The sequence below is a fragment of the Canis lupus genome, chromosome 16, assembly GCF_003254725.2.
Source record: "Canis lupus dingo isolate Sandy chromosome 16, ASM325472v2, whole genome shotgun sequence".
NCBI lineage: Eukaryota > Metazoa > Chordata > Mammalia > Carnivora > Canidae > Canis > Canis lupus.
Genome location: NC_064258.1, coordinates 15,154,916 through 15,171,598, shown reverse-complemented (window position 1 = coordinate 15,171,598; position 16,683 = coordinate 15,154,916). Strand labels below are relative to the sequence as shown.

Sequence of the window (16,683 nt, the reverse complement as noted above, 5' to 3'; positions counted from 1 at the left end):
GTCCTTCGTTCCCCATTCGCTAATTCCCATCAGTAACTCCAAACCCATCAATTCCACCAAAGGTCCTGAACCTGTCCACTGCTCGTCTCTACCACTGCTACCCTCACCCAACCTACTCTCATCCCTCCCACTATTACAGCTGCCTACTGCTTCTGTTCTTACCACCTTGACCCTCTCTCCACAGAGCAGCCAACGTGATTTGTTCAAAATATAAACCAGATAGAGCTCCTCTGCTTAAAACCTTCAATTTCTTTTTTTTTAAGATTTTATTTATTTATTCATGAGAGACACAGAGAGAGAGAGAGAGAGAGAGAGAGACAGGCAGACCCTCTGTCTCTCATGAATAAATAAATAAAATCTTAAAAAAAAACAAACAACACTTCACTTTCTTTCCATTACACCTACGATAAAACCAATTCTTCTCCTTGGCCTCCAGATCCTCTACACATCAGTGACTCACATCCCCAATCGCATATTAGACTCCACTATGGAGCTGTAAATACTATTAATGTTTAGGCCCCATCTGGGACCCACTAAATTGGAATCTCTAGTTGTGATACCCACCAAAATGTAAAGTCAGGGCTGAAAAACACTGCCCTGAATGACCTGACCCCTACCCACTTAAATAGGCATATGCCTATCTGTTCACTACATACCAGTTAATGGGCCTTTCCCCATGCCCTTCAGGACTTTGCACTGGGCGTTTGTTCTGCCTAGAAAGCTTTTCCTAGATCTTCTCATAGCTGGGTCCTTCCTATCATTCTGTCTCAGCCTAAATATTAGCATCTTTATGATAGGTTCTCTGAAATCCCACATAAAATATATCACCAAATAGCACTTTTATTTTTTATCTACACACTTAAATGTATTTATTTTGTTTATCTTTCTTTCTCCACTAAAATATAAGCTCCAGGGACTCTTAAATGAATTGTTCAATGCTGTGTCTTTAGGATACAGATATGGAGCAAACATATGTGCTTATATGTGTATGTGCTTAAGGAAACTAGCTGCCACAAAGCTGTACTCCATGGCTTAAGAATACATGGCTTAAGAATTCCATGGCTTTTGGTTTGTGGGCTACTCCCTCCAGCAGGGCCAGGCCCTAGTACCACAGCAAACTTCTGTAAAAGATGCTAAAGGACAGATCACATTAATCCTAGATCTACAGAGAGCCCCAAACCCTTATATTTACTCTACAGCTCTTCCCTCTTCCTCCTTTTTTTCACCAGAACTACCAACAGATTCAGACAAGCTGATTTAAATGATACTTAGTTTCCACATCAAGGTTGTGGCAAGCAGGTTAACAAAGAAAAAAGTGACTCCGCAGTAAAGGGTAGAAAAAAACGTAAGAGGAAAAAGTCTATCTGCCAGGTAGTCAACTTTGAGTTGGAAAGAGTTTTCCACTGGCGCCTGGGTGGCTCAGCCAGTTAAGCAATTGCCTTCAGCTCAGGTCATGATCTCAGGGTCCTGGATCGAGCCCCACGTCAGCAGGGAACTTGCTTCTCCCTCCTCCTCTCCTCACCCCCACTCTCATGATCATATTTGTTCTCATTCTCTCTCTCAAATAAGTACATTTTTTTTTAAAGGAAAGAATTTGACACTTCAAATTATCACTACACTGAACACAAAATGCTTCCCAAATAGGTAAACAAAAGCCACCTTCACCTTTCCTTTAGCCAGATTGGCCAACACCGTCCCTTCCTCCCAGTCTAAGGACTAGGGGCACCACTTTCCATCAACAAGTGAGAGAATTACCTTCGGGATATCTCCTTTAATGCCGGGTGGCAGCCGCAGAATCCAGAAGTTCCTGTTCCTCAGTAGGTTCTCCAAGTTCTCCAGCCGTCTCTGCAGCAGCCCATACTCCTGCAGCAGGGTCCCCAGCACAGCCCACTTGCCCTCCAGTTGGTTCCCAAGGTCAGCCACCGTCTTTTCACAGCTGGCTAGCTTCTTCTCTGCTGTCCCCGTCCGTCCTTCTAGGTGCAAGAGTCGCCGGCTGTGGACCTCCACCTTTCTCTCGATAGCCTGCACAGCTGCCACCACTGTCCACAGGGAGATGGCCGCAGTCTGCAGGTGTGCCTCATTTGCTGCTGGGGGTGTGGGAAGAGGAAGGGGCTGCAGCGACGTAAGGCATTCGGAGTCCCATTCAGAAGTCTACATGCAGTGGAGAGATGAGACAAGGCATTGAGTGTCGGAAGGAGCCCTAATGCAAACTGAAATCAAAGGAGGACTGGTTAACGAGTTAACCAACTAAGATTACTCTAAATATCGTTTTCGCACTGCCTCCATAAGCTTCATCTTAATGGGACTCATCAGCATCGAAAGCCAAGAGAACTGCTTTGGTGGTTCAGCGATGAATTAAGTAAGTAAATGAATGAAACTGGATCAAGAACCAGCCTGGCATATTCCCTGGGATGCCAGGTCCTAGAGCCAACTGTCTGGAGGCTCAGGTTGCTGCTGTACCCTCTATTTCTGGAAAAGGCCTAAGGGCACCAGATCTTTCCAGGTTTCACTGAACTCACTGCCCTCTGATAAGCCCTTTATTGATTTATGCTCTGGCCCTGTCCACCACCCTGCTTACAAACCACAATCATACCACTCAGTAATAGTTAATTAAGTTGCGAATGTTGGGTATGAAGAAAACATGATGGCTATTGTCAAATAGTTGATGGCTATAAAACAGAAGGCAGAACAGACTTGTTTAATATTATACTGCGTTTACTCCAGAGGGCAGAACTAGAAACAACATGGAATTTTCAGGCAGGCAAACTCTGGCCTATATAAATAATTTTTGAAACTAGATCTCTCCAAGAACATAACAGGCTGTCCTGTCACTGAAAATGCTACTAAACAAAAAGTGTATTAAAAATAAATTCCAACAACAAATAGGAGGTTGGACCAGAATGACCTCTACAGAGCCTTCCAACTCCATGCATCTGAGAACACCCTCCTGACCACAACCTCCCATCTCTCCAGCCCACCAGCTACTTGCTCTGATCATGTCTTTTGCTCCAGGCTGGCGAGCCTGTTCCAGGCTTTGTTTTTTTCCTCAGCTGATCATTTCAACCACCTTCAACCCCTTCTGCCTCACAGACTCCAGCTCTGAAACCATCTAACTGTTCTTTCTTTCTCTCTTCCTGTAAGCAGGCTGCTAAACCGTACTAAAGAAAGTCCCACAGCAGAGAGAACCAGTGTCACCACACACCACTGGTTTCTGGGCTCAGCAGGAACTCAGTGCTGCCTGGTACCCCCAAGCTTCTCTTCCCATTCCATAACGTGGCCACTACAAACCCCCAGCACACTCCTTAAACTTCTAGTACAGTGCTTCTCAAACTAATGTGCAATAAAAATCATCTGGAGATTCTGCTAAAAGGCAGACTTTGATCCAGGAGGTCTGGGAGGAGAATTGAGATTCTGTGTTTGATACTGCTGGTGTGGGGAGCATACATGAACACTCAGGCTCTGGTCCACTGCAGAATCCCTCAATTCCGGGGGGACAACACGGCCTCCTCCTTTGAGAAGAAAACTGGAGTAATGAGACTGAAACTCTTTTAATTTCTCCATTTTCCCCCACAGCCCTTCCCACTTCAAACTTGTCACTAACTTAATCCATGCTTTCTCCCTTCCCACAGGAAAGTTTCACCCTGTTTGTTTGTTTATTTATTTATTTTATGATAGTCACAGAGAGAGAGAGAGAGAGAGGCAGAGACACAGGCAGAGGGAGAAGCAGGCTCCATGCACCGGGAGCCCAACGTGGGATTCCATCCCGGGTCTCCAGATCGCGCCCTGGGCCAAAGGCAGGCGCTAAACCACTGCGCCACCCAGGGATCCCGTTTCACCCTGTTTAAAACGAATCTCTCCACTTATGCTCTGAATGCCAACTCCTTCCACGTTTTTAGGGACATTGTTCTTTTCTTTTTTTTATGGTATTTCAATCTTTCCTGCTTCTTGTAAGACAGACCAGCACTATTCATTAGGGTGGCCACACGTGGCTACTGAGCACTTGAAATGTGGTTATTTTGATTGGGATGTGCAGTTAGAATAAAGTACACACCAGATTTTGCACACTTAGTATGGGGGAAAATGTAAAATTTATTAAGTTCTTCATATTGGTTACCCACTGAAATATTTTGTAACCATTGGGTTAAATAAAATTCATTAAGACTAATTCCAACAATTCCTTTTCGAATGTGACTACTAGAAAATTTAAAGTTCTATTTGTAGTTTCCATCATATTTCTTAGATAAGGTTGGCATAGAGACGTGATCATCTCTACCATATTAAAATCGGAAAAAAAGGAAAATAGGTCCCAGGGCAGAGGCGGTGTTCCCCTCTGCTCTACTCACCGCACTGCTACTGTTCCCTCTTTTCCCTTCCTTCTCATTCCAGGCACTCCTCAACTGCCCATTCGGGCCCCTGACCCCCTGAAGCGGCTCTCCTTGGGGTGACCAAAGGCTTCCTTCCTAGCTGACAATCCCACGGCATGCTCCGTGGCTCCCGTGCGCAGGGCCTCTCTCGGGCGTCTGTGCGGCCCCAGCAGCTGGGAGACCGCCTGGCAGGCTGCGGGCCTGCGGGAAACAGCCGCGGCATGAATAAACACTCGGAAGCTGCTCCCACCCTCGGAACCCGCGCCGCTCGGTCACAGCGGCCTCCGGCCTGGCGGGCACCGTCAGACCCCGGGCGCCGGCGGTGCCTGCGCTCCCGCAGGCCCTCCTCCCGCCGGCGGCATCTGCGGCTGCGCGAGGCTCAGGTGCAGCGCACCCACCGGGACGTTCCGCCGGGACTCCGCGCCGAGTCTGGCCGAGGCAAGCACCAGACCGAGCGTCTGGCCCGGGCCGCGGCCGTAGGGGGGCCGACCCCCGGCGCCAGGAGCCCCTCTGCACTCACTCCTCTTTGATGAGCGGAACACGCGCTCTCCGCCCCACACGTCCAAACGGGGAGCGGGCGCCCTGGGCCTCGCACCCGCGGCGCGGGGACTTGGCGATGGGGGAGGGGGCGCGCCCTCCCAGCCGCGAGCTCGGCGTCCGCGTCCCCCCCGGAGCCTCGCGCTCCTCCCGGTCGGCGGGACCCCGGCAGCGCCGGTGCTCCGGGGCCCTGCGGGTCCGCGGCGCAGCGCCCTAGGCGCCCCGCCGGTCCCGGGCTCGCAGCGCTCGGCACCAGGGCCGCCCTTACCGGAGCCGGGGCCGCCTCGGCCATGGCCCCGCGCGGTCCCGCCCGGAGTCTCCGGAGTCGCTGGAGTCGTCGCCGCTGCCGCCGCGCGGCCCCACGCAGGCCGACCCCCGCCTCTCGGCCCTGCCTTCCCCGCCCGGGCTCGCGCGGCTGCTCGGGGCGCGGGGACGCAGCGGAGGCACGGCGGCGGCCGGTGGAACCCGGGGGCGGGCAGGCTTAGCGGCGCGCGGCCCGCAGCGGCCCCTCAGCTGGCGCTGTATGGGCACCGAGCGCGCCCTGGGAACGGCTCCGGCCTAGACGCCCCGCAGGCCCGCCCGCCGCCGCCGCCGCCGCAGCGCGCCCCCTGCCGGCCCGGCGGCCGCTTCCGCCCCGGCGGTGGTTGCGCAGCGCCCGAGGGCTGTTCGGTCACCTACCCGCCCCCGCCCCCGCCCTCCGCCTGGAGCGGAAAAGGGCTTGGGGCCCAGCCCCCAACCCGGGCTCTTTCTGGGGGAGCGCGTTTCTTCCTGAAGGCCCGGTGAGCGGCCACCGCCCGAAGGGAGGCGCTCCGGCGGGAGGGCGCCCGGCTTGGAAAGGGGGCAATGGGCGGAGTGCGAGTGCTCAAGCGGCGGGGGAGGGCTGGCGCGTGGTGCCGAAGGGCCCAGTCTGTGATGGAGAGACGTTCGTCTTTTGCAGAAGTAGCAAATGTGGCTAGCGAGGTGAAGACCCCGCCTGGCCCGGTTGGGACCAAAACTTAAATCGACAGTCGTCTTCACCCCTCGGATTATTGCGGTTGTGGCTTGCTGGGTCTGTGCTAGTGCGCAGGAGAGAGCGAGCCGGGCGAGCGTTAAGTTACCTCTGGAGGTTGCGTGTTTCGGGTTGACAACACCAGTGTGTCCTTGCAGCTACGATAACCACATAACCCTGAGTTTCTAGCACAGTCCTCCTTTCAGACGTGCTCAGCAGGAGTGGAAATCCTCCCAAGCCTGTACTTCAACGAGTGAATCAAGTCCACGTCCATCACAGCCAAAGTAACAAATCACAAAAGTATGAGAACCATCCTGGAGGGGCACCTGCTCTGAGCACGCAAGCTGTTTCTTATTTTAGACTGCCAGCTATACCTGTAGTTTGAAGTCAGCCTGAAAATATATTTTGGCCAAATGATGAAAGTGTGCTAGTTAAAAATTGCTATTTTCTAAATGCGAATGTTACCATAACATAATGAACTTGTAGAAAGAAAAGAAAAAAACAAACCCACAAACCTTCTTAGAAAGCAAATTCATTTCTATGATTTTATTATTAAAAACGCGGTAGTTAAAATATTAAAGTTTGACCTTCTAAGACAGGAACAGTGATGTCTCAACTCTGGCGACTGCTGGAGGCTTTTAAGGCCATTAAACCGGCTCATTTGCATTACGAAATAAAATATTTTCAAAAAAATAAAATAAATAAAATATTTTCAACTGAGCTTCATGGTATTAAGGCTACTTCTGCTGGCATGATATGGTAGTGCTGCCACCAATTTATTGTGTTTCTTCCTCTAATAGGAAATTATTATGATACTTTGTTCCTTTTTAATTCTTTTTTTTTTTTAAGATTTTATTTATTTATAGACACAGAGAGAGAGAGGCAGAGACACAGGGAGAGGGAGAAGCAGGCTCCATGCAGGAGCCTGATGTGGGACTTGATCCCGGGTCTCCAGGATCACACCCCAGGCTGCAGGCGGCACCAAACCACTGGGCCACCAGGGCTGCCCCCCTTTTTAATTCTTGACCTTGATAACTTCTTAGGCCATGACAAGATTCCATTGAAACAATTTCATCCACTGAAGTTTTGTGTACTTTCGAGAAGATACATGATATTTTCAGAAGCAGATTTAAGATGGTTGTATTTGTATTTTTAAATTCTAATATTCTGTTCTTGATACACAATCACTAGAGAAAAATTTGTCCTTAAAGTTTGGATCTAGAAATACAACACTGAAGCAATTTAAATTTACTTTTCAAGTTAAGAAAGTAACCAAAGTTTCCATCTGTATCTTAGCTTTCCTTGTATGCACACCAATTTCAGCTCTTCCCTGGAGTAGAATGAAGGAAGATGTTTTCAGCAGGAATAGTCTTGCAGGAAACACACTCTTTTTTTAAAAAAATATTTTATTGGACAGCCCCCTGGCTCAGCAGTTTAGCGCCATCTTCAGTCCAGGGCCTGATCCTGGAGACCCGGGATCCAGTCCCACGTTGGGCTCCCCGCATGGAGCCTGCATTTTTTTTTTAAAGCAAATTCTTAGCTTTATTATTATTTTTTATTTTTAATAATAAATTTATTTTTTATTGGTGTTCAATTTGCCAACATATAGAATAACACCCAGTGGAGCCTGCATTTTTTAAAGACTTTATTTATTTATTCATGAGAGACACACACAGAGAGAGAGAGAGAGAGGCCGAGACACAGGCAGAGGGAGAAGCAGGCTCCATGCGGGGAGCCGGATGTGGGACTCCGGGATCTTGCCCTGAGCCAAACGCAGACGCTCAACCACTGAGCCACCCAGGCGTCCCAATACTTACACTCTTAAGGCACATCAATTTATTCAGCAAGTTCCAATAAACAAACCGCTTTCTATGTAACCAGCTATTGGTTATTAACAGGTCTTGTTATGTTGGTAACGTTCTCTGAGAAATACAAAATTAAGGCCTTATCGATCAACCTTTGAGAGATATAATAGCTACTTTCCACCTTGTTTAAATATCTTGTATATATATATATGCATGTGGCAATTTCACAATCTCTTGTGTATTGTATAATTTGACATTGGCTGTAGAAAAATTATGGAAGTAGTCTACAACCTTTCTGCTTGCAGCCCGTCATTTTTTATTACAACTTTTTAAAAAAGGTTTTACTTATTTGACAGAGAGAGTGAGAGAGAGCACAAGCAGGGGGAGCAGGAGAGGGAGAAGCAGGCTTCCTGCTCGGTGCAGAGCTCCATCCCAGAATCTTGAGATCAGGACTTGAGTGGAAGGTAGATGCTTAACTGACTGACCCACCTAGGAGCCCCATTATTACAACTTTTAAATCTATAGCCATTTTCCAAATATAAAACTGAAGGATGTAAACAAACTACAATATGTTTGTGCTCATAGCCTTTACCATATTTGTTGTATAGTCAATGATAATTTTGTGCCTTTGTCTACTGATTTTATATTCCATAAATATTTCTCATGGTCAGATTCACTGTGTGAGACACAAGAATCTTTCATCAAGTAAGGAAGGTTATCTTCTGTATTGTTACACCTAAAAAATCAAGGTTAATTGTTCCAATCTTGTGTCCAAATGTCACACCGTATACTTCGGGAATACATTTAACATTTTCATAAACCTTTTTGTGCATAACAAAATATAAACCAGGAAAAAGATTTTGGGAATGTTTTCTTAAATAAATCAATATTTAGAATCCATAGCTTAGGGCAACCCTGTCGGCTTTCCTCCCTCTTTGGGAACTTTGTACTATCACTCAATAAACTTTGCTTCACTATCATTCAATAATCCTTGCTTTGCTACCATCAGCAACAAAAAAATAGAATCCATAGCTTTGGCAAATTTCAAAAATCCTTTCTCTTCCACTACTGAAATGGTGGAAGATAATCTATTGCAATTATTTCTAAAAGCTTTAAAAAGCATTAGCTTTCATAGATACCAAACCATGAGGTAGTTTTGTAAAAAGAATTCTTGAAAAGCTCATTGTTTTTTTTTTTTAATAATACCTTTTTAAAAAGGATTTTATTTATTTATTCATGAAAGAGAGAGAGAGAGAGAGAGAGGCAGAAACACAGGCAGAGGGAGAAGCAGGCTCCATGTAGGAAGCCTGATGTGGGACTCGATTCCGGGACTTGATGCCGGGACTCCAGGATTATATCCCGGGCCGAAGGCAGGTGCCAAACCACTGAGCCACCCAGGAATCCCGGAAAAGTTCATTGTTTAGAGAGAAAAAAAATGTATTTTGGATGTCTCATGTTATCTAAATGTTCTTTTTTTTTATGCTGTCTCTATATTTTGAGTCATGATTCAAAGATGATTTATCATATATGTGTTGTACATGAGTTTTTTAAATTTATTTTAAAAATAAATTTATTTTTTATTGGTGTTCAATTTACCAACATACAGAATAACACCCAGTGCTCATCCCGTCAAGTGCCCCCCTCAGTGCCCATCACCCACCCATTCACCCCCACCCCCGCCCTCCTCCCCTTCCACCACCCCTAGTTCGTTTCCCAGAGTTAGGAGTCTTTATGTTCTATCTCCCTTTCTGATATTTCCCACACATTTCTTCTCCCTTCCCTTATATTCCCTTTCACTATTATTTATATTCCCCAAATGAATGAGAACACATAATGTTTGTCCTTCTCCGATTGACTTACTTCACTCAGCATAATACCCTCCAGGTCCATCCACGTTGAAGCAAATGGTGGGTATTTGTCGTTTCTAATGGCTGAGGAATATTCCATTGTATACAGAGACCACATCTTCTTTATCCATTCATCTTTCTTTCTTTTTTTTTTTTTTTTTTAAGATTTATTTATTCATGATAGTCACAGAGAGAGAGAGAGGCAGAGACACAGGCAGAGGGAGAAGCAGGCTCCATGCACCGGGAGCCCGATGTGGGATTCGATCCCGGGTCTCCAGGATCGCGCCCTGGGCCAAAGGCAGGCGCCAAACCGCTGCGCCACCCAGGGATCCCCATTCATCTTTCGATGGACACCGAGGCTCCTTCCACAGTGTGGCTATTGTGGACATTGCTGCTAGAAACATCGGGGTGCAGGTGTCCTGGCGTTTCATGGCATCTGAATCTTTGGGGTAAATCCCCGAATTTTTAAAATATTTTTTTATTGAAGTTCAATTTGCCAACATATAGTATAACATCCAGTGCTCATCCCATCAAGTGCCCACCTCAGTGCCCATCACCCAGTCACCCCATCCCCCTGCCTGCCTCCCCTTCCACTGCCCCTTGTTCGTTTCCCAGAGTCAGGTGTCTCATGTCTTGTCACCCTCTCTAATTTTTCCTGCTCATTTTCCCTCCTTTCCCTTATAACCCCTTCCCTATTTATTATAATGTACATGAGTTTGTCTTTGTGGAATTTTGAGGTAGTTATATTAACATCTGCTTTTTTTTCTTTTTAATATTTATTTATTTGACAGAGACAGTACAAGCAGGGAAGCTGCAGGCAGAGGGCAGAGGGAGAAGCAGACTTCCCACTGAGCAGGGAGCCTGATGTGTGCTTGATCCCACAATGTCAGGATCATGATCTGAGCCGAAGGCAGATACTTAATGGACTAAGCCACCCTGGTGACCATCTTGTGTTTTTTATTTTAGCCATTCTTACTGGTGTGAAGCGATATCTTATTGTGGTTTTGATTTGCATTTCCCTGATGATGAGTGATGATGAGCATCTTTTCATTTGTCTGTTGGCCTGTGTGTCTTTTTTGGAGAGATGTCTGTGCATGTCTTCTGAGCATTTTTAATTGAATTATTTGCTTTGTGTTTTTGGGTGTTGAGTTTTATAGGTTCTTTATATATTTTGGATACTAACCATTTATTTGAAATATCATTTGCAAATCTCTTCTCCCATTCAGTAGGCTGCCTTTTGGTTTTGTTGATTGCTTTCCTTCTGTGTGGAATCTTTTTATTTTGATATAGTCCTAATATTTTTTCCCAATATCTATTTTTGAATGGGTGATATCAGAAAATTACTGCTTGTGCTCTTTTCCAGGATTTTTGTGGCTTCAGGTATAACATGTAGGTCTTTAATCCATTTTTTTTTCTTTAATCCATTTTGAATTTATTTTTGTGTATGGTGTAAGAAAATGGCCCAGTTATATTCTTTCGCATGTTGCTGTCTAGTTTTCCCAACATCATTTTTGAAGAGACTGTCTTTTTCCTGTGGGATATTTATTCCTGCTTTGTCAAAGATTAATTGGCCATATAATTGTGGGTTTATTTCTGGGTTTTCTATTCTGTTCTATTGATCTATGTGTCTATTTTTGTGCCAATGCCATACTGTTTTGATTACTCCAGTTTTGTAATATAATTTGAAGTATGGAATTGTGATGCCTCTAGCTTTTCTTTCTTTCTTTTTTTTTTTTTTTTAGGTCTTATTTATTTATTCATGAGACACACATAGAGAGAGAGGGGCAGAGACACAGGCAGAGGGAGAAGCAGGCTCCATGCAGGGAGCCCAACTTCGGACTTGATCCTGGGTCTCCAGGATCACGCCCTGGGCTGAAGGTGGCACTAAACCACTAAGCCACCGGGGCTGCCTGGCATATAGTTTTTCATACTATTCTTGTAATGATTGTTTGCATTTCTCTGGTATTGGTCATTATTTCTCTTCTTATTTGTGATTTTATTTAACTCTTTTTTCTTTTTTTCTTGATAAGTCTGACTAGAGGTTTATCAATTTTTTTGACTTTTTCAAAGAACCAGCTCCTGATTTCATTGATCTGCTCTATTGTTTTTGTTGTTGTTTTTATACCATTTATTTGTGCTCTAATCTTTATTATTTCCTTACTTCTGTTAGTTTTAGGTTTTAGTGTTCTTTTTCTAGCTCCTTTAGGTTAGTTTATTTGAAATTTTTCCTCTCTTTTTTTAAATTTTTATTTATTTATGATAGTCACACATAGAGAGAGAGAGAGAAAGAGAGGCAGAGACATAGGCAGAGGGAGAAGCAGGCTCCATGCACCGGGAGCCCGACGTGGGATTCGATCCCATGTCTCCAGGATCGCGCCCTGGGCCAAAGGCAGGCGCTAAACCACTGTGCCACCCAGGGATCCCGAGATTTTTCTTCTTGAGGGAGGCCTGTATTGCTATAAATTTCCTTCTTAGCACTGCTTTTGGTGCATCCCAGAGGTTTTTGAACCATTCTGTTTTCATTTTCATTTGTTTCCATGTACTTTAAAAAAATTTCTTCTTTTATTACCTGCTTGACTCATTTATTATTTAATAGCATATTATTTATTTATTTATTTATAAAATATTTTATTTATTTATTCATGAGAGACACTGATAGAGAGGCAGAGACACAGGCAGCGTGAGAAGCAGGCTCTATGCAGGGAGCCCGACGTGGGACTCGATCCCGAGACTCCAGGATCATGCCTTGGGCTGAAGGCGGCACTAACTCACAAGCCACCCAGGCTGCCCCTAGCATATTATTTAACCACCATCTATTGGTCTTTCCCAATTTTTTCTTATAGTTGACTTCTAGTTTCATAGCATTGTGGTCAGAAAAGATGCATGGTATGACTTTGATCTTTCTTTAATTTATTGGGGCATGATTGATAGCCTAATATATGATCTATTTGGAGAATGTTCCATTTGCACCTGAAAAGAATGTGTATTCTTTTTTTGGATGGAATATTCTGAATACATCTGTTTTTTTTTTTAATTAATTATTTATTTATTTATTTATTTATGATAGTCACAGAGAGAGAAAGAGAGAGAGGCAGAGACACAGGCAGAGGGAGAAGCAGGCTCCATGCACCGGGAGCCCGATGTGGGATTCGATCCTGGGTCTCCAGGATCCTGCCCTGGGCCAAAGGCAGGCACCAAACCGCTGCGCCACCCAGGGATCCCTGAATACATCTGTTTTAAACATCTGGTCCATTGTGTCATTCAAAGCCATTGTTTCCTTGTTGATTTTCTGTTTAGATGATCTGTCCATTGATATAAATGGGGTATAAAGTCCCCTACTATTACTATATTATTTTCGATCAGTTCCTTTATGTTTACTAACTTTTATTTTATTTATTTATTTATTTATTTATTTTTGTTTACTAACTTTTATGTATTTCAGTGCTCCCAAGTTGGTGCATAAATATTTACAATTGTTATATCTTCTTATTGGATTGTCCCCTTCATTATTGTATAGTGTCCTTTGTCTCTTGTTGTAGTTTTTGTTTTGTTGTTTACTTATTTATTTATTTACTTTTATATTTAAAATAGGTTCCATGCACAGTGTGGAGCTCAACACAAGGCCTGAACTTAGAACTGTGAGATCAAGACCTGAGCTAGGGATCCCTGGGTGGTGCAGCGGTTTGGTGCCTGCCTTTGGCCCAGGGCGCAATCCTGGAGACCCAGGATCGAATCCCACGTCGGGCTCCCAGTGCATGGAGCCTGCTTCTCCCTCTGCCTGTGTCTCTGCCTCTCTCTCTCTCTCTCTGTTACTATCATAAATAAGTAAAAATTAAAAAAAAAAAAAGACCTGAGCTAATATCCAGAGTTGGATGCTTAACTAACTGAGCTGCACAGGCACCCCTATAGTCTTTGTTTTATTTTTTTATTTTTTATTTTTATTTATTTTTTTTAAAGATTTTATTTATTTATTAATAGAGACACAGAGAGAGAAGCAGAGACACAGGCAGAGGGAGAAGCAGGCTCCATGCAGGGAGCCTGAGGCGGGACTCGTGGCTTGGGTCTCCAGGATCACACCCTGGACTGAAGTTGGCACTAAACCCCTGAGCCACTGGGGCTGCCCATGTCTCCTATTCTTAAGGGTAATTTCTTATGAAGAAAAGGTCCTGGAGTGCCCTACTTTGTAGTGTTGTCTGTTCTCTGGGGCCTGGCACTTCTGGGAGCACCTCCAAAGGGTTCTGTGTACTCTCTCCTGTTGTGTCCTAGCCACTCTATCCTTCAGGACAGTCATCTGTAGAGGTTCTTTCTGCCTGTCATAAGCAAGATTTGGTCCTTGGCCTGAATGTGGCATGTTTTGCACTAGATGTGCTTGTGAATTGAGACTCGTTGTACCACCACCAGAACTAAGGCCTTGTAAAACTCCTGGTTGTGAGACTCGGTGTTGGCAGAGGTTTGGGCTGCCTCAGCGGGCCCACAGCACTGGAACTGGGAGGAGTGGTTCCACCAGAGTTTGGAGGGTCAGGGTTTGGTATAAGCAAGTTAAGTAGTGAGTGTTGGCCCTATGTTTATATGTAATGACGGCCAGTGGAGGGAAATGGCTCCTGACAGTTTCTTTGTTCCTGGAGGGGTCTCTTGAGAATGCTGCCTCTTTGGGGCATGCTCTGAGATGAGTAACTAACATCCCCACTGTGTGCCCCATCCACTCTTCATATTGCTGTTTCCATTCTGTATGTCTGTGGGCTGTTTACCCCGACTTCTCTCCAAAAGCAGCCCTAATGTCCTCCAAGCTCTCCCACAGCCAAGCATGCTGATCTTTAAAACTTCAGGCTTTTTTTTTTTTTTTAATTATTTTATTTGAGAGAGAAGGAGAATACAACCAGGGGGAGGAGCAGAGGGAGAAGAACAGATTCCCCACTGGGCAGGGAGCCCAATGCAGGGCTTGATCCCAGAACTCTGGGATCATGACCTGAGCTGAATATACTTAACCAACTGAGCCACTTAGGCACCCCAAAATCCCAGGCTTTAATCCCCTCTCACTTTCCAAGCCAATTGCTATGTGGATTCATTTTCTCTATATACTTCCCTGTGTGCTAGTTTGTCTCTTGTGCTTCTCCAAGTGTGCAGCTGTCTCCTAATTGCAGCACCCAGGATCCATTTCTTTTTTTTTTTCTTTTTAGATTTTATTTATTTATTCATGAGAGATAGAGAGCGAGAGAGAGAGGGAGAGACACAGGCAGAGGGAGAAGCTAGCTCCATGCAGGGAGCCCGATGTGGGACTCAATCCTTGGACTCCAGGATCACGCCCCCAGCCAAAGGCAGGGGCCAAAACCCTGAGCCACCCAGGCATCCCCCAGGATCCGTTTCTTATCCCAAGTTACAACTCTTTTCCTATCTTCTATTTGGTCTCTTCTCTACTTTCAGTTGTGGAATTTGTTCTGTCTTCAGATCAATTCCTGGTGTATTTGGGATGATTTGATAGTTATCTAGTTGTATTGGTGTTATGAGAAGAGCCTAGAGTCCTCCTACTCCACCACCATTTTCCCTTCCACTGAGTTGTTGATATTTTTAAGTTGCATGAGCTCTTTATATAGTATATAAATTAAACACTTGTTTTTCACATAATATATACTTTACCTAGAAAGAATATCTGCCATTTAGCATCTTGCCAAATAGAAATTTAAAATTTTTATGTGAACATGTTCAGTGTTTTATGACTTTTGGTTTTGGCATCTTGCTTAGAAAGGCTCTCCTCTCTCTGTTTTTTTTTTTTTTTTTTTTTTTTTTTTTTAAATCCTTCACATTTTTTGAAGAAATCTTCATGAAGGAAACAATAATGCCTCAAAACTTCAGCCTGGCTTTGGAAGCATTTTGTATCATTTTTAAGATACTTTTGGTTCACTGGCATTTTCTTTTTTCTTTCTTTTTTATTTTTTTAAAGATTTTATTTATTTATTCATAGAGACAGAGACAGAGAGAGAGAGAGCAAGAGAGAGAGAGAGGCAGAGGCACAGGCAGAGGGAGAAGCAGGATCCATGCAGGGAGCCTGACATGGAACTCGATCCAGGGTCCCCAGGATCAAACCCCGGGCTACAGGCAGCGCTAAACTGCTGCGCCACCAGGCCTGCCCGGTTCACTGGCATTTTCACAGCACAAAGTACTTACTAAATTGGCACACTTGTGGAATTTCTCAGCATTGGCACAGTAGAGCCTGTTTTGAGATTTATCAGAGGAAACTTTTGACCATGTCTGGGTGGTTGCAAATCCCAAAGGAACACTCTCTATTACTTCCAAAATGAGACTTTCACACTGGATTTCTCCAAGTTTCACTGTCCAAGAAATAGAAATTTTCACACCACAAAAGCAAAAAATATAGCCAGGACAACAAAGGTCATTTAATTCGATAAGATGATGAGCAACAACAAGTTCCCAAGGCTTGCAATGACCACTTTTTTCAAATCCACATTTTACAAATTCATATATGCCTCTAAGGGAGTTTTTTCAGGAACTCTCTATCTGGATTATTATTACATTTTCTCCAACAGTCACAGGCAGAGAGCTTTGAATTAACTTATTTTTTCTTATGTTCACTGTAACTGGAAAAGCTTCCTTGATGTAAGATTAGGAGGGCCAGATCTTTAGAAAGGAAAAGGTAATCTGACTACCAAGTGATGCATTTTTGCCCATTACAGCTGGTAGGCCTAACTAATATGGTTTCCAAACAAAACACTATGACAGAGATCTGTTAATGTGCAACCAGGGACCAAACTGCCACATTCTCCCCAAATTCCTGCATTCAATATAGACTCCCCCATTCATTCCTGTTTGGAAAACAAGATTTTGTCTCCTGCTTATTAAGGAGAAAACAGCAATATTTGCCTCTATTTAGTGATGCAAATCAGACTTCAAACTTGATAAGTGTAACCATTACAGTCTTAACTGCAGCTTAGAGTGTTTTCTCTTTGGGAATTAATGTACACCTATCTCCTTATTTCTAGCACCTACTGGACCTAAGAACAGTGAACAATGAATCCCAGTAACTTGAACAGATCCTGGCTTAGTAACCCCTGGAGAAAAAAAGTAGAAATGAAACATTAGCGTAGCATAGGTAAGTGTAGGTAAGATTCTCCCTCCTTATATGAGAG

At 44.5% G+C, this 16,683-nt stretch overlaps 2 protein-coding genes across 2 annotated transcripts in view; one reads left to right on the top strand and one right to left on the bottom strand.

Annotated features, from left to right (window-relative positions):
* ZNF398 (zinc finger protein 398) overlaps positions 1-5,442 on the bottom strand; it is a 37,713-nt gene extending 32,271 nt beyond the window's left edge. The window contains exons 1-2 of the mRNA XM_025453871.3: positions 5,170-5,442; positions 1,756-2,151 (exon numbers count right to left, since the gene is read on the bottom strand). Of these exons, the coding sequence (XP_025309656.3) occupies positions 1,756-2,151; positions 5,170-5,193 (420 nt within the window). The 5' untranslated portion in view covers positions 5,194-5,442. The remainder of the gene's footprint in view (positions 1-1,755; positions 2,152-5,169) is intronic.
* Positions 5,443-5,532: 90 nt separating this feature from the next.
* ZNF425 (zinc finger protein 425) overlaps positions 5,533-16,683 on the top strand; it is a 30,791-nt gene continuing 19,640 nt past the window's right edge. Inside the window, exons 1-2 of the mRNA XM_035699598.2 lie at positions 5,533-5,680; positions 16,537-16,646. The gene's annotated coding sequence lies outside the window, so the exon portion shown is untranslated. The remainder of the gene's footprint in view (positions 5,681-16,536; positions 16,647-16,683) is intronic.